At 37.9% G+C, this 18,529-nt stretch overlaps 1 protein-coding gene across 2 annotated transcripts in view; it reads right to left on the bottom strand.

Moving 5' to 3' along the window:
• Positions 1 to 2,449: 2,449 nt before the first annotated feature.
• Positions 2,450 to 18,529, bottom strand: part of RALA (RAS like proto-oncogene A) — a 30,298-nt gene continuing 14,218 nt past the window's right edge. For both annotated transcript variants that reach the window (XM_039715009.1, XM_039715010.1), the window contains exons 2-5: positions 13,542 to 13,696; positions 12,522 to 12,730; positions 7,969 to 8,143; positions 2,450 to 4,376 (exon numbers count right to left, since the gene is read on the bottom strand). In XM_039715009.1, coding sequence (XP_039570943.1) covers positions 4,254 to 4,376; positions 7,969 to 8,143; positions 12,522 to 12,730; positions 13,542 to 13,655 — 621 coding nt within the window. In that variant the 5' untranslated portion in view covers positions 13,656 to 13,696 and the 3' untranslated portion in view covers positions 2,450 to 4,253. The remainder of the gene's footprint in view (positions 4,377 to 7,968; positions 8,144 to 12,521; positions 12,731 to 13,541; positions 13,697 to 18,529) is intronic.

Genomic DNA, 18,529 nt, shown 5'->3' with positions numbered 1-18,529 from the left:
GAACTCTGTGTACCTGTTCCCAGTCACTTAAAGGAATTCCTCGAACCTCCCACTCCCCGACAGAACATACCCCTCCATGTTAAAACATTCTGGGTCCATTTCTGGCCCCCAGGTCTTAAAAGGACATTAACACAAATTGCATGGATTGATCGTAAGGAAAAATGGAACACAACATGGGCATTTTTTGGGTTGCCCAGGACAAGCTGAAACAAAGAAAATACCATAGAGCACACACAAACCAAATTATATCCAAAATGGATTGTACCAGTTAAACAGATGGTTAGATCTACTCAGGGTCTCTTGAAAATGGGAAGAGCCTTGGCATATGTCCAGTCCTAGGCAGATCTCAAGTGGCATGCATTTCAGCATTTTTTTAACAATGAAGCTTCAACCAAAATATCCCAGTCTGCTCCATGTCTTGAGATCAAAGATTAACATGTGTTTCAGTAATAGCAACACTGGCACATTTCCTACCACTCAGTTTTAGTAACAAGCTGAAGTTACCACAAAAATATGCAAGAAGTTTCTTTCATAATTCAGTTATTTAAAACATACCTATTTATTTAAAATAATTACAGTCAAAAATTGGTAGGAGTGAATTTGGAAAGAAATATGCACGACTGACTGTGCATCCACATGGATGTAAGAGCCAACATGTCTAACAACAAGAAAGTTTAGAAATTAAGGTGTGCTATTAGTTTTTCCTCTTCAATTCTCAGTTGTCATAGGCTCAGTCTCATCTTCTCATCTAGTTCTGACACAACCAAATGTATTGTATGCACTTGTGATACCAGCCACTGCTCTGCTGCTCCACATTTTGCATTGAACTATAATCAAGTAGAGGACACCTCCCCTCTGGAGGAAGACCACTTCACTCATTGCACTCTTCACCATCCTCAAGAGGGAAAGCAGAGGGGAGGTACTGTGTCTTCTCTCATGAGCACCAACTGGACCCAAAGAAATGGCATGAAGTTGTGTTGGGGAGGTGTAGCTTGGATATTAGAAAACATCTTCATGGAGAGAGTGATTGGGCACTGGAACAGGCTCCCCAGGGAAGTGGTCACAGCACCAAGCCCAGCAGAGTTCAAGATATGTTTGGACAACACACATGATGTGACTTGGGATGTCCTGTGCAGGGCTGGGAGTTGGAGTCGATCCTTATGAGTCCTTTTCCAACTCAGAATATTCCGACTCTGTAGTTTCATAGAGGCACTGAAAACCTTGGTGCCCCAAAATGGAGCCCATGATTTTCAGCAAGCCCACTTCACATATAAATAGATAAAATATTTGGTTCCTACCTATGACTATAGTGAGCATAAGTCTCAGATATGAAGTATATTTTATTGCATTACGGTTGCTACTGGAATGGCCAGAAGGGTCATTCTGCACACTACTGTGATGTTAACAAGGTCTCTTTGAATGGGGACTTGCTGCACACCCTCACACTATTGTGAAATAGTCAAAGAAAACTCCTAGATACCACAATTGTTAAGCTACTGTATATTCAGTGGGAGGCTACAGAAATTACCAAATACACCACAGATTTCTTAGCCAACATTTTTGAAAGTCAATCGATTGAGTTTCTAAAGCTATGAAAAGCTACAGAATAAAATACTTAGGATAAAAATTCAACATTGGTTTCATACATAACAGAAGACTCAACTTTACAGCTTTTTACAAATTAAGGCATCTCTCTCTGTTCTGCAGATTTACCATACATTACATTTCACAAAAGTGGGCAACAGTACTGCCAGCATTAGGCTAACTTGGAGGGAACTACCCTGGAAAGCTTTGATCTTGCCAGAGAAGAAAGTGTCTTCAGCTTCTTCAAGGAATAGGGGATAAAAAGTGCCCTCAGGCACAGAAGCATGCAGAGCAGCTAGACCCAGGAATTTCAGACACTCAAGCAGGCTAAACAAAACACTGTGATGCAAATGTAACACTCACTTTGGACTGTCTCATGATATACACAAATCCTGGAATACATGATGCAAGCTGTATTTCCAGCAAGTTGAGGAAGCACACTTCGTTTCTCCTTGAGCGTGCCAAAAGAAAATTACTTAGAATGCATTTTTATTTTATTAAAAGTTATGTAGGTTGTCCACTTTTTTAATTTAGGGTTTTGTTTGTTCCAGGTTTTTAGTTGTTGTTGTTTGTTTTTTAAATCTCACATTCCATTCTTATAGAAAAGTAATTTTGGAACAAGCTCACCTTTGTTGCCCATTTTCAGATAGTCTTGTAGCATCTAAGCAAATTACCTACGGATAGAAGGCAGCACATACGTAGCTTTTAAAAAGTGGCTTTTTACCAGACTAGTTTGGTTTAATGTACAATTTTCTTTATGTACATAAACCAGTCTTCTAGAGTACTTGGGTTTCACTGCTTGACAGTTGGCATTGGCTATAGCAATGTTTATGAGTAATACAGTTATCAATTAAGACTGCACAAGTATTTTAGAAAAATGGAAGTTTATTCATCTTTCAATGGCTCAAATAGCAAATAAAAGGACAGGATAAGGCATCAGCCAAGACAAGTTTTGTGTGTCCAGTGGCTTCATAACACCTCAGTTCCCAGTATACAGGTTCCAAAGCAAAGTCACAATGTTAGTGGTTAGACTCCCTGGCTAAATAGACCCAAACGAGTACACAGTAAGATGAAGACTGGCTTATATTTGCCAGTTACATGAGTAACTTTTATTCTGCACTTGGCAGTCTACTAAATGCACATACAAAATTCCTACTGATAAATATTGAACATGACAAATGTAACTCCCAAGACTTGAGTCCCTAAAACATCTGTTAGCATGAAAGTTAAATATTTGTTACCTAGTTTTCTTGAGCACATTTTAAATTGTCAGTTATAGGCTTATACATGTATAAAAAGTATAACAGTTTGTGGAATTGATCTAGCCTGTCTCACCCCAGAGGAGTCCAAAACCCTCAAACATTCTGGTATATTTTTAGTTAAGATGTAGCACACTGACCATGTGCCAGTATTCTTCTTGTTCTGAAGCAACTGAGGCAGTATGTTTTGTTTGGGGATTTTGGATGTGCACATTAAAGGTTTCTGTATTGCAAAGCACATTTGATTGTTTGATATCAACATTAACTAGAAAAAGTAGCTACACTGTTCCCCATTTGAAAATCAACATTGACTAAACAGTACAAAACCTGCAAAGAGCTTCAGCATAACACACCATGTTCCAATAGCTAAGTATTAGGAACATAAAAGAAATTAACCAGAATTTCCCAGACAACAACTCAAAACACATAAGCGCTACTAGATCAGCCCCACTCCACCCAATTCCAGGGAGTTAAACCCAAGGAACATCTAGACAAAAATCTATGTGCAAAAGGGAATTTTCCAGGTACCAGCATGTTAAATTTTAAACAACAATTCCAGGCTTATGACTTCAGTCTTATGTGTATTCTGACCTTTTAGTTTTAAGATACCATACTGTCTACCAAGTTAAAGATGACAGAATATGCTCTGTATTATTCACATTACCAGAGTATGGCACACATTTAAAGAACAGACACTGCTAGCAGACAGCTAGTGAGTGAAATCATCCAAGTAACTGCACTCCACAGAGAGGGCAGTCTTGCACTGATGCACAGGGACGGTCTCCATACAACAGAGTTGAAAATACACCCTTGATTAAGCAACCTGCTATGTTTGGGTATTAAAATTAAGGCATATTCAAATGTTTCAATGTAAAAGATTACATCGCTCTTCTAAGTTAATCAGGTAATGCAGAACCACATATAGTTTTCCTCAACATAGCTGTTCATATACACATTATTCTTTTTGAATTTGCATAACTCCATGGCAAAACAGCTGCATACTGCTTTGTTAGTTATCATGTTCACAATTGTAATTTTCAAGGCAACAAAAGACAAGATGAATTGACAAATACCAGTGATAAAAAAGTATGCTTTATAAGAACTCACAAAGTAATACTTTGCCCCTCTTGTTCACTATTAAAGAAAAGACTACCTATGAAACACTACATTCAGAAGAAATGTGAGAAGGTAGGCAATTATGAAATGGACTGAACTTTGCTTCTCTTGAAGCCACATAATTTTTTTTCAGTGAATTTGACTTTCAGTGCCGCTCCAAATCATGCTTTTAGTGGTACATTACATTTTCCAACATGTTAGGGTAATTTCAGTCACTTCAGCCTTCAATGGCATGCTTATAAATTATGGTTTTTATTAGTATGGTCAGGGTAGGAAAGGAATCCAAGCTTTTGATTATAAAATGCAACATCTTTCTCTGATCCTCTTAGCTAGGCTTTTTCTTTTCTTCTTCCCATTCTTTTCTTTGCTGTCTTCCATTTTTCTGGCTCTAATTTCTCTCATTAAATCAAAAAACACCTGAAAAAGATACAAGATAAATGCAAAAATAAATCACAGACATGAGTTAATTTAAGCTATCACTGACATCCACTTCAGTTGTTTCGAATAAAATCAATTACATGCAATCAGTTTGAGCAAACAAATATTAATTCAACAAATCTGTCACTGGTTTTGAAGGTCAAGTTGATATGATGCAATTCTGCTTGTTTCACAGCACCATAATATTGCCTTGTCTTCTGATATTTGCTTATGAATCCTTCAGGCAATTTTCAACAAGAATTGGAAGAAGGATCCCATCACCAGCCAAGATTTGCAGACGTATGTACATACTACTGAGGTAATTTAAGGAAATCAGTTTACCTTTTGAGTATTTTAAGTCATGAGCTGCAAAGGTTGAAAAACATCCAATTTTAGAAACTTATTAATGGAGCAGTAGCATAGACCAAAATGCATGTATGGTATGTTTTATGATGGAAGTCTAAGCACAAAGTGACTAGAGAAATAAAACCAAACTCAGCATTTCTTTTAAAGGAAAGTCTTTAATTATACAACTACATAAACAATTTCTTAAATCAGGTAATCTTAGCTGCAGCTACCACATTACAGTCTTAAAGTCACATGAAGTTCACTTTCATCAAATGGTTTAGGACAAAGTTGGAGGTACACCACTGACTCAGGTAAGAGAGATCCTACTGACAGACAGTTAAGGCTTTATGATTGGACTGTGTAAAGCTACTTTACTAATTTCAACAGCAGATCTTAACTTACAGAAGGTTACAGCAAACAATATGTATACATCTTTATAATTTTACTGTAGGAAATCAGCTGAGCATTTCTAAAACTTCTCTCAGGAGAGACTCTTTAGATACCCAATCACCCTGAGAATGCCGAATCTCATCTGATCTTGGAAGCTATACAGGATCAGGCCTGGTTAGTACTTAGCAGACTACCTGGGAATACCAGGTGCTCTATGCCTCCTTTTTCAGCCCAGAGATGAACTCAGTTGGTCAGAGCATGATGTTAATAACACCAAGGTCAAGGGTTTGATCCCTATATGGGTCATTCACCTAAGAGTCAGACTCCATGGTCTTTGTGAGTCCCTTCCAATTCAGAATATTCTGTGATACTTTGAAATTTGAACTAAGCAATACGTCTGTGTCAAGGGATTTGATCAATTTCTGTGAAGCATGGACACTGCAGGGGCTGAAAAGCTCCTCTACAGAGCTCAGTAGGTTTTTATTACACTAATCTCATTCTGACTGCAGGAAAAGTATCAACCTTCATTACATCAAATCCAAAGAAAATCAATGGAACTAAACAGTTCCATCAAGAAATGAGATGGCCTTTTGATTTTTAAATGTTGCTTGTTTTAAATACAAGCACTACGTTGCTTGTATTTAAACCTGTGCTAATGACAAGATTCAACTGTCAGCTTGCTTAAGTACTGATAACTGTACAACAGTATTTAGCTGTCTGGGATACATAACCTGAGAAAATGTTTAGTGGGTCAGCTTTGCCAAAATTAGTGGAGTCTGGCTGTGTTTTTTCAAGTGAGTAGAATCACTATTCTGGAATTCAGAGAGACCATATTACAATAGTAACCCAAGTTTGTGTAGCAAACTCCAAAACTTCATATGTTTCATGCAACTAAGAATACACAGTATTCACTTGTGCCAACAAGGTCCCATTTATGGCCTGTCAAACCATAAATCTGTATGACACATGCTAATCTGGATCATTATGCCATCAGCTCCAGGTATATGTAAAGGCTATTGATCCAAGAGCTATTGAAAAAAGTACATTATATGTACTTTGTTCCCCAGTGGCTAAACAATAATGAAGTGGATTTGAAGAGCTGAATTTTTACAACTGTAATAGATGGCTGTTAACTGCAGTTATATACCAAAACTAAAAGATGTGTTAGTTTTTATAACAACAAAAAAATCAGGGCTTTATTCAACAATGAGGATGAGTTCTGCTGTTCTGTAGGGTAAATCAATATATCACTGAACAATCATTTTCTTCAGTAAGACAACTGACAGGACACAACCAACAGTTATCATAAAAGAGAATCTGCATTACAGCTCTCATGCTGCAATTAACAGCTCACACATATGGATTTACATTACAGAATTTTTCACCAAATGCAAGATGCAGCATCTGGATCAGGGCAAACCCAGACATCAGTACAGACTGGGAGATAACTTACTGAGAGCAGACCTATAGACAAGGACTTGCAGGCTTTCATGGATGAAAAGCTGGACATGACCTGTCAATGTGCACTCACAGCCCAGCAGGCCAGTGGTATCCTGGGCTGCAGCAAAAGAGGACTGGCCAACAGGCCAAGGTAGGTGATCGTCCCCTTCTACTCTGCTCTCATGAAACCCCACCTGCAGTGCTGTGCCCAGGTCTGGGGTCCTCAGCACAAGAAAAAACATGGACCGGTTGGAGTGGGTCCAGAGGATGCCACAAAGATGCTCAGTGGGTTGGAGCAGCTCCACTATGAAGACAAGCTAAGAAAGCTGGTGTTGTTCATACTGAAGAAGAGAATGCTCCAGGGAGACCTTACTGCAGCCTTTCAGTTCTTAAAGAAGGTGTATAAAAAAAGACAGAAAACATCTTTTTATGTGGGCAGCTTGTGGTAAGACCCTTGTGGGAACAATTTTGAACTAAAAAGGGAAGAGATGTAAGTGATTATTTTAAAAGCAATTCTTTACCGTGAGGGCAGTGAGGCACTGGAAAGGGTTGCCCAGAGAAGTCATGGATGCCCTAACTCTGGAAGCGTTCAAGGCTTGCTTGGACGGGGCTCTGAGTAACCCGATCAAATGGCTGGTATCCCTGCCCATGGCAGGGCAGCTGGAATTAGATGATCTTTAAGGTTCCTTCCAACACAAACCTGTGATTCAATGGGGATCAACTTTGTCAACAACTCTGAAAGGCCGGCACATTGTACTAAAACTACTTATTTTCTTTTCAGTCTACAAGGCTGACAGTTATTCTGAATTGCAAGGACCTCACATTCTTGCTGAAGCACTTACAACTAAGCAGCATTTTCTTTTCTTGGAGACAAATATTCTCTTTAACTTATGAGGTTCTGAACCAGATTTTATCTCTGAAAACTCATGAGGCACTTTTGGGCTTTTCATAGCTTTTTGGGTTCATCCATTCTTCACCAAAACAACATGCAAAGAGGCAGATGGTTAAATGAGGGTAGGGAAGGCTTAAATCCCTCTCTTATTTGCTTTTATAATGAGGATCAGAAAGTATTCTTCACTGTTTAGAAGCAGACTCTCCTCTAGTTACAGAAAATGCAGTATGAAGTCTAAGCCAAAAGAGCAGACCCAAGAAAATTTTATAAGGTCTTGTGTCACGTCTTGGATAATAATGATTCCTTTAAGTTTAGAATGGGATAAATGTGTTACGCCTAACATTTTCACTGTTCTACAAGGAGTCACCTAGTCATGCACTCCTAGCAAGCTAAGGAAGAAAAGTATTTGATTAAAATTCCACAAAATTATTGCTAAAATTAAAAATATAAGGAGTATGACCCATGAAAAAGAGGAATAAAATAAAAACTGATGAGCAGATTGTTTAAGAGGCCAGTTATTACCTTGTCAACATTAGCTCGTGTTTTTGCAGAAGTTTCCACATAATTAACATTCCACTGATCAGCTCTGTTTTTTGCTTCCTCTACAGAAACTTGCCTTTTATCTTCCAAATCTGATTTATTACCAACTAGCAAAAAAGGAACATTCTCATCTTCTTTTACTCTTAAGATTTGCTCTCTGGAGAAAGGAAGGAAAAAAAAAGGAAAAGAAAATTAAGCTTTGCATAGAGTACCATTCTTCAAACACATAAAGAACTCAGACTAAATACTTTCACATCTTACAGTGAAAAGCCATTTATTCCTATTATGTAGTTTATATAACAGGAATGTCTTAAACCTCATTATGATATTATACAAAATGAAGACAGACACAGACAGCTAGTCCTTGAGGAAGGAAGCAGTTGAGTCAGTAAGAAATGAAAAAAAATTGAACAGGACTAGTTCAGGTGAGAATTTATATTAATAATTAATTTTCTTTAACAGTGTTATTTGAAAGCATCCACCATTGTCTTTACATTACTGGTTTTGATGGTCATTTTTAAGCTATCCAAGTTTCAGATTAACAGCTGATTCTTTCCTAACAAAATGTGACACTTTAAAGCTGATAAAATGGTCCGTAGCATATCAAGAAAAAATCTGTTCCTTTCAGGAATCTTTCTCAAGTCAATTATATTCAGTTTCTCCAGAGATCTTAATTTAAATACATACCTGTATACAGACAGAAGCTGTATATGCATCAGATTTTTAAGGACAGAATCTTCTACTGTTTTAACTGCTAGAATGAAAGGTTTAAAACTATACATAAAACTCAATACTACAAATAGTTTGGTACACAATTAAAGTCTTCAACACTTAAAAAAATAATGAATGTTTTCTTCTAATTGAAGATGCATTAATACTATCAGGAAGAAGAGTTGTCTCAGAAGAAGAATATTCTATATTTTGTCTATGAAAAAAGGAATATAAAGTTAGTTGTGAAATGTAGCCCTTTATAATGGAGCAATTCCTGAAATACTGACGAAAATCACAAAGAAATTTCTTTTGATGGCTGAGATGAGACCAAATTTAAAGCTGATGGGAAAGAAGCTGAAAACACTTAAGTAATCGATATTCTAAAGGGCCTTGATTTGGTATACGGCAGGATGCTCACATTACAAAAGCTCTGAATAGCATCAGTCTTGTGGGGGAAGCCTACTCACAGAGAAACTGCACACAGTCCATAACTTTTAAAAAAACTGTGCATTTGAGGCAGACAGTGACACCACATTTACGTATGAGGTACAATTAAAAAGCAACATTTCTCCTCGTCCACACAAATACCAGTGCAAACGTTTTAACAGAGTCTGCAAATATCCAAAAGTAGTTTGAATAGTCAGGGGATCAGGAAGGTGGCCAGAAAAAAGTCAGTGCATCATGGCAGCCCCTGTGTAAATAAGACTTCTGGTACAAACTAGTAGCTTTCAACACTAGTTATCCAGGCAACACTATACTGGGTTAGCATGACAAGGTTTTGTTAGTGGTGCGTCTATAGACGTGGCTTCTGTGAGAAGCTTTCAGAAGCTTCCCCAATGTCCATTACTGGCAGAGCCAATGCCAGCTCGCTCTGGGACAGACTCACTGCTGGCCAAGGCCAAGCCAGTGGTAGGTAGCAACACCTCTGTAATAACTTATTTAAAAGTAATACTGCACAGGTACAATTGCACTCAGAGAGGAAAGGAGTGAGAATATGTGAGAGGAACAACTATATGGATACTAAGCTCAGTGAAGAAGGGGGAGGAAGTGCTCCAGGCACCAGAGCTGGGATTCCTCTGCAGTCCATGGAGGACACCCATGCTGGGGTATGCTCCAGGCAAGGATCTGTGGGCCCCTGGAGAGAGGGATCCATGCTAAAGTAGGTTTACTGGCAGGAATTGTGGGGGACCTATGCTGGAGCAGTCTGTTCCTGAAGGACTGTAGCCCATGGAAAGGGAGCCATGCTAGAGTAGTTAGTGAGCTGCAGCTTGTGGGAAGGACTCACACTGGAGAAGTTGATGGCTCCCATGGGAAAGACTCCCCACTTGCGCAGGGGAAGGACTCCTCTCCCTGAGGAAGATGAAACAGCAGGAACAATGTGTGATAAACTGATCGGAACCCCCATTTCCTGTCTCTCTGCACCACTGGGAAGGAGAAGGTAGAGCCCAGGAAGGAGGGAAGGGTGGAGTGGAAGGCATTTTTAAGGCCAGTTTTGCTTCTCATTATTCTGCTCTGACTTTGATTCGCAATAAATTCAGTTCCTTTCCGCAAGCAGTGTCTGTTTCGCCTGTGCTGGTAATCAGTTAAGTCTTCCTGTCCTAAACTCATCAGCCTTTCATTGTATTTTCTCTTCCCTGTCCAGCTGAGCATGGAAGAGATAGAGGGGCTTTGGTGGGTACCTGGGATAGATGCCAGGTCAAACCACCACAGATGCCAAACAAACTTTTACATTTTTACAAAAATGTAAAAAGTTAAGCTAACAGCAATTAAGATGATGATATTCATATTCTCCTTTGAGGCGCCTTCTGAAGGCTAGACAAGAAATATCTCATTAATGACATGCCAGCTTGAAATAGAGAACTTTAAAAAAATCCACAATATGAGAGCCAGAACAATTCTACTCAAAGCAAGCCCAAATTTTAACAAACAACCTTTCAAGTATTTAAAAGTATTGTCATTGCAGGTCTGTATTCTATTGAAAAAAGTTACTTGGAACAATAGCATTTTAAAGCATGCCAGGAACCCCACTGAATTGCAGTAAAAAGCTCTCCTGTAGAGGTCTGCCATTCCAGTAGAGCAAAATGAAAATAAACATCCAAGTTCTTCTTGTCACTTTCCTTAATATTTGGCTCTTAAGTAGTTGTCATTGGTTACAATATAAGTTGCAACCAGAAGTATCTATTCTACCACCATCTTTGTAAGCTGTTAAAAACAGATGGGGTAGTGTTCCTTACTTCTTCCATGACTCATCCATAATAACTCTCTCCAGGGACTATCTTCTGCTAATGGCCCATCAAGTCTCACTGCATGACTCAAAATTACATCATCGCATTGGGAGATGCTCTGCCCAGGGGAAGGAATCAAGCATTCCTACCTGGATATAATCTGAGGTTTGTAATACCACAGGCAGCCCTACCTACTGAATTCCCAGACAAGAGCTACATAACCACTACTGGACCTTCAGAGGAAGAGCAGACCCGCTTAAACAGAACCCCATCTGTCAATCCAAAAGGACTGCAGCCACCATTTAATCAGACTGCTACCACCACCCTGAGAACAGGGTATCAGGTTGTATCCTGACTGTCAGTTTAAGCGAGTATTTTCTGCCTTTATTTTAATTTTCCCATTAAATTGTAGTTCTGACTAGGTTTCTCTTACTGGTTTGCTTTCCAACTATTCATACTACTCTTAGTATGCCCTCAGACTACCCAACAGTGCCAAAGGTATTTTAACCATATCTTCAAAAGATACAGAATACTTTTACACAACGTAGAAAAGAATCTTTTTCTGAGTTACATTTTAGCATTTAGTCTTCTATGGTTCACTTTCATATTTGGATCGGGGGAGAATCTTAATATCTTTACTTAAAGGTATTTTTTCTTTCATTTTCCCGGTACCAAGAAGAAAACTGCTACTGTTTCTAACTACTGTTAACTCTCACCTTTACTGGAAAGTAGGACTTATTCTAAGGCCAAAGATCATATACTTTGAAGCATTGGCATGATTTTAAACACAGTTCAATAGGTCATTTTGCACTCTAGGGGAGCTGAACTACACTAAACTGTCCTCCATGATTGACAGTACCCAGCATAAGTATGCAAACAATGATCTTCCCTCTCTCAAAATATATAAATACAGATATATAGAACTACAAATAAATTTAAAACACCAGAAGATGAAAAATATACTTTTTCCCCTCTCCATACTTCTTCCTCCTCCCTTAGAGATATTAAACACATGCTGCTACTTAATGCTAAATAAGTTCAACTGTGACAGCATCTCCAAAAAGATTAATTTCAATGGGATGCAGGTAACTCCTTTTTATATTTGTTTTCTTAATTTTCTTTCAAATAGTCTGGCTTTTCCTATTTCACTACACTTTGAACTGGTAAAACTGTTTTCTGATATCTTTTGTTCTTTTTTTAAAATACAGTAATGAGTTATTTAAATGTTTTCTCTCTTAATTGAAATTAAACACCTGCAATATACTCCTACCTGTATAATATTCTACTACTATCATAAGAGTTTTAATATAATGCAGTCTGTGGTTGAGACCATGGTCAGGCAGCTGTCTTCTGAATGTTGCTGTGGATCTGCTCTGTGGCAATAGCCTTTTTGGTATTCCAAAACACAGCAGCTAAGACAACTGAAGTTTTACAGGTAGCAAAGGCCTGGCTAGGCATCTGTTCAAAACATTATGTCACAACAGTAAGAGCTGCCATCCAGTCTGGACCACCAAAAGGAAATTACGAAACACACACACAAAAAAGTAATTTTCAATCATCTCAGTGTAATTAGAATGATTATCTTGCCTTGTAACTTACCTGAAGTCTGCAGTCGCTGCAAAGGATTCCAGCTCTGTAATAGAGAAGACGCAAAGAAAACCTTCTCCACTTCGGAAGTAGTTGTCTCTAATTGCAGCATAGTCCTCCTGCCCTGCTGTATCCAATATATCAATTTGGACTTCTTCCCCATCCAGAACCACCTTTTTTCTGTAGCTATCTGCTTTGGTGGGCTCATAGTCTTCAACAAACTAGAAAAAAAAACCCTTCATGATGTAAAATCATGCCTGTACAATACAATTGCTTCAGTTTGCACATAAGGATATAGCAAACATTAAATGGGTACTATAACTAATAACTAAGCATTGTGCATTTAGGCCCTGTGAAGTACTCAAACAACTCGTAGTTAAAGCAGACTCTTCATCAGCCCAAACAGTTTTTAGGTTTTTGCTTTCCTCAGCCATTATAAGGAAATGTAGAGGTAATTTCAAAACATCAGTGTGTGCACTACCCAAACTTCTTCTGGTTAAAGCACAACATCTGTCTGTGTTCCATTATGAAATCAGGTAGTCTTGACTTCAGATATATTTAGTATCTACTTTTAAAGTACACTGAATGCTAAACTTCTGACTTTCAATAAAAAGGCATGATTTTCACTGTGAAAAGGGAAAAGAGATACTGATTTTCTTTCCTGTCCTCATCACCAGCATAAAAAACACGGAAGAAATTGGCTGTTTCAGGTGTCACGCAACTCAACTAAGTGAAGAAGCATTGAAATATAATAACCAAGTTCCAAGTCTAGTGATCAATGCAAAAATATTCCAGTAATATGACAGAGTATCTAATTGCTGAAAAGTCTGAAAAAGGCCAAATTTTGCCTTCACAGGTACCTTTAGACAGCAAATCAGTAACCTCAAAACATGTTTTTGTTACACTTAACTGCTGAATTTCATACGACATCACATACATTTAGATACTTTCAGAAAATAATTCTACAAATGTAACTCGAGCAACACTATGTAGCAGGCAACTCCTGAGATAATTTCTATGACAGACTCTTACCTCATCATACATAAACTGTAGTGTTAAAGCAGATTTTCCTACACCACCACTTCCCACCATGATGACTTTATGCAAAGCCAATGAATTCTGTCCTTTAGGTTTATTTGCTGCCATCTTTGGATTGCAGAAAATTCACAGGTATCAAATGGAAAAATCTAGAAGAAAAATATTTCATTAGTTTTCTTCCCCTTCTCCCACATGAACTGATTAAATGGATTTTTTTTCAAATTCTTTCATATTTAATGACTTAATTTCAGGTCGGTTTTAGTGAAATCTACCTGCTCTTTCACTGGAAACCACTCTACAAGTTGTTTTGAGCTCATCTCTTTTTTTAATTAAGGAAAGAAATCCTTCACCATTTAGAAGCAGCATGTTAATATGTAGTATTTTCTTTTAGTGGCACAGTAGGTGTCAAGAATTCTTGATAGCTTACTACACAAGAACTGAAAAAGGAAGCCACAGTGAGTCAACACCATATAAGAAAACATGATATGACAGCTGGAGGGGAAGGAAACAGACTTTTGAAGGGATTTCCAGTTTAAATGGCAAGCACTAAGACACAGCAGCAAAGATTAGCTAGAGTACTTATACAGGAAAAGCGAGCAAACTTAAGATCTAAAAATACCCAGTTTCATTAAGTCAGAAACCAAAATAACAATCCAGTTTAGACAGAGTGGAAAGATTCAACTTGCCCACAAATGTAATTATTCGGAGTAGTTGTCTCAGTCCTGTGACTGCTTGTTTAAACACAAATCTCTGCATCTCACCAACACCAAAGGGATCCATGATAGCTAATTCACATAGTTTAAATGTATGCCTGCACAAGCACAAAAAAGTAGCAATTCCATTAACTTTTAAAAAAATCACGCATACTATAGTTTTAGTGGATCTCTACGTTCCCACACTTTTGTTTCATTCTCTACCTATCCCAATAGTAATAAAACTGTATTTGTGAATGTTTGCACAGATCTTAAAACACAGGGAAGTCCCTGTACAGTGACAGAATGTGCTCTCCTCCAGAGACTTCAGGTCAAAACAAGATCTGAACTCCAAAAGAGACAATGACATCTACATTATATATAAATATAAGAAAGATTTATGGTAGCAGTTGAAAACCAAATGTAACTTTAATTTTTTTAATTAAAAACTCAAAAAGAGCACATGCACATGGTTCAGTTATATAACTACCAGATAATAACACAGCATAGTAACTTATCATGATTACCTTGTTACCTTTAGCCATCATGATTATTTGACAAAGTCACACTAAAATTATATCCTACTGCATAATGAATTACTCTTCTGTGCAGCTTAAACAATCAGAATGTGAAATACGACAGCTTTCTTAAAACTTGTACCAAAAACCCTAGTTGAGGTCATGCACTAAGGCTTTGTTAGCAGTGATACAGGTAGTATAAATGCATGATGACTAAAGCTTCATTGGAGATTAAGCCAATCCTTCATGGAAGCAAAATAAATACATGCCATCAAGGTTCTCACACTGCCATGCCAGCAAGCAGGCTGGGGATGAGCAAACAGCTAGGAGAGCTATGGCTGGACCACCTGACCAAAGGGATACATACCATACACCATGCCATAGCCTAGCAATAAAATTTGGCAGAGAGGTTTGAAGTTTGCCAGCCATTGCTCAGGAAATGCTGGGCATTGGTCACCTAGCAGTGAGCAAATTTTCTTTTAATAACTTTTCTTGGGTTTGTTTTCAACTTTTTAAAAAAAGTATTTATTAAGTTATCATTATCTCAACCCACAGGCTTTCTTACTTTTACCCTTTCAATTATCTCCCCCCTCCCACCAGTGGTAGGGCAAGCAAGCAAGCAGTGGGACTTATCTGCCTACCAAGCTAAACCTACAAACTAGGTGAAAAACTCTTGAGATGCCATCAGCACAGCCACCCATTCTACTGTCAAAGAATTCTGAAAATGCAACTGAAAAGTAAGTCAAATTATTTTCCCTGGAAAGATTATCTAAGCAAAATAAGCATAAGTAAGGTGCTATACTCAGTACAGAGATGCTACAAGTTCTTTTAAAAAGGAGATGGAAAACAGCAAACATTTCTGTTTTGGCTTAAAAAGAACAATTTCTTTCTTTTTACTCAAGAGGGAGTCCAAATACATGAAAATAGTTCCAAGTCAAGTGCATACTTTCAACCTACTACACTGTTTTGTCCTTGCGCACTTTTCTCTTAAAAGGAAAAACACATCCTGAAAATCATGCTTCTCAGTATGTATGTCAGACAAGTAAGAAAGAAGGTTCATCTGAATCCCACTATCAACTGAAAACAGCTCAGTTTGCAAATGTTAGATTACAATATCCACCTGGATGTGACCTACTCTAAGCTTACTGAGCAAGAAAACAGACTACTCTTCTGTAAGTACTCCAATACTGCAACAAGTCCAAATGAACCCAGCAGGACTTCACTCAGGTGAGTTTGGGCTAACAATACTACAGTCTGAAAAAAATTTAAATGCACAGTAGCAATATTTCACCGTAATATTTGTTGTAATTAATCTCCAGTCTTTAAGTAGATTGAGCAATATGAAAATTCATATAGTACTTCAACTTACAATTGAATAAGTAGTGTCCCAGTGTGACAAACAAGTTGCTGCTTTTTGTGGTCTCTGCAGCAGCTGACCCATAAAAAACCCAAAACATTTCCATTTCCACTTTGAACCTGACAAATAACTCAGTAAACAACATTCCATTAAGATACTGAAAATAGCAAAACTTCACACTACCGCAGACTTCAAATCTTCAAGATAAGCTTGTCATAAACACTATGCCACATTTTAGAGTAGGAGGGTGGCTCAGGGATGTCAACTTATTCCCAAGTTCTTCACAAGCCAATAAAGATACAATGATGACAAAAACTCAAGTCTGCTGAGTAGCAGACAATGTGGAAAGAGAGAAATAAGTTACAAACAATGCAAATACAATATTGTGCAAACAACACTTAATCCAACGAGACTGCTTCATAGCAAATATTGTGCCAGAGAGAAGAAAGGCCTTGAAAGTGATAAGTTCTAAGCTATTGGCACAATTGTACCTGTTTCAGTGTGTTTTGAAAAACAAAGAAGAACCTAGATTCCAATTTTAACAGTAAAGCACCTGAGATGAAGTTTCATGCAGTCTTTCTGCCTGTAATTTATGTAGCCTGACTTATTTTCATAAGAAGTATTAATTTGGGTCATATCTAGTTTACCGAACTGTCCTACTTTATAATTACGATAAAACAGACACAGACTATGGCAAGAACCCTATTGTATGAAGCTCAAAAGAGCACACTTCCTCATTAAGCATACCATGGGGCTTATTATTACTTTAATCTTCACAGTGCAAAATTACTTGCAGGTCAGAAGATAAACACAGGATTATCCTACAGTCAAATCCTACATCACCTACAGAATAAAGATGTTCACAAAGAGCCAAGCACGGGGTTGTCAATAACTATATTATCCATTTCTACAAGTCACCTTTTTATCACACCCATTGGAAATCCCATCACATCAATTCAGATAGTAACATATACAAAAGTTTATTCTTAAACAGTTCTTCATGTGGTTCAGCAAGTTGGAAGGGAAGCAAAAGCTTAACTGGCTCAGCAATGTACTGCAGTGTCTTCATTCAGAAGGGCCATTGTCTATCCACCACGCTATGGATCAGTCCTCACCTCTACTGCAGATGAACTCCTAGGAAGCTGCCCTTTTCCAACATATTTGAGCAGATAAAGACACAAACAAATTAATCTCTGACTGCTCAGACAAAGTAAGCAGTTCTCAAAGCTCCTACAGCTGTTTTATTGCCTGCTTGCAGATAAACACACCCATGATTCTGTGCTCCATTTAATGGCAAGCTTCCAGTTGGAGCTAGGATTTTTTTATTTTTTTTTTTTAGCCAGGCTGGCGAGCAATTAGATGAACTAAGAACTGCAGGGGTAGGAATTATAATTCATGTTAGCATCAGTGATATTGGACAAGACGCTGTCTTGTCCAACAATCTCGAAATCTGATCAAAGGAAAGAAGAGTGGGTAGCCAAATAACTTTAAAAGTTATTTTTACGTTACTAAGATCATCAAGGAACTTCCATCTGGAGTTGTAAAGCTGTTGTTTGTCTTGAGTGATTGGCTTCCACCTGTATCAATACTTCTGGAAAGTTTTTCTACATTACAGCCTGCAAAGGTCCTGGGCACAAAAAATACCATGTTACCTTTAGTCCCCCACGGATTTAACACAACATGCAGTTCCACCCACTAGAGGAGTGAGCTGGATAGTGTAACACAACTTAGACACAGTATCATGTTAACTTCTGCATAAAGTCTTGAAACACAGAATGGTTACCTCCAGATCCAGAAGAGTAAGAGGGATAATCAGGTGCCAGCTCAAAAAGTAGTTTTGATATCCAGGGTCAATATTTTCAGGGAGAAATCTTGCAAATACAAGTTAGGAAGGAAAATAAAAAAACCAAAAAGCAGGAATCCTTGATCTCTATTAGTCTTTATTTTGTCCTCCTATTTACTATTTCTACCAAATAAATGGAGATAAAAATATGCTTATCCTTATGGGTTTTATCCCTCACTCATCTTAACTGAGATGACTCTTCTTAAGCTGTCCTATTCCTCAGTTGGCTTTTTCTTACAGAATAATTTGCTTCGAACCAAGCAAAGCATGTTTCCTTACATAACCATTCAATTTGTCCTCTACATCCCTCTGCAGTATAATAATCCCAAGGCTCATACACTAAGGGAGAGCAAAAAAGTGACCAACAGAACAGCTGTGTACCATCCAAAAAGGGCAACAGACACCCAATTTAGATTACTTCCTTTCCTTCACAGGAAACACCCTGGGTCACAGGGTACAGAATTCCCCATATTTAGCCAGCACCAATATTGAAGAAATTCACAGAAACAATCATATCCAAGACACCTACATCTCTGTCAAAATGCACCTAAAAATGGCTGAGAGGCCAAAAA

The sequence above is a fragment of the Passer montanus genome, unplaced genomic scaffold (genome assembly GCF_014805655.1).
Source record: "Passer montanus isolate IOZ18808 unplaced genomic scaffold, ASM1480565v1 scaffold32, whole genome shotgun sequence".
NCBI classification, from domain to species: Eukaryota; Metazoa; Chordata; class Aves; order Passeriformes; family Passeridae; genus Passer; species Passer montanus.
Note: the sequence above shows the minus strand (reverse complement) of the source record. Positions and strands in the feature narration are given on the sequence as shown.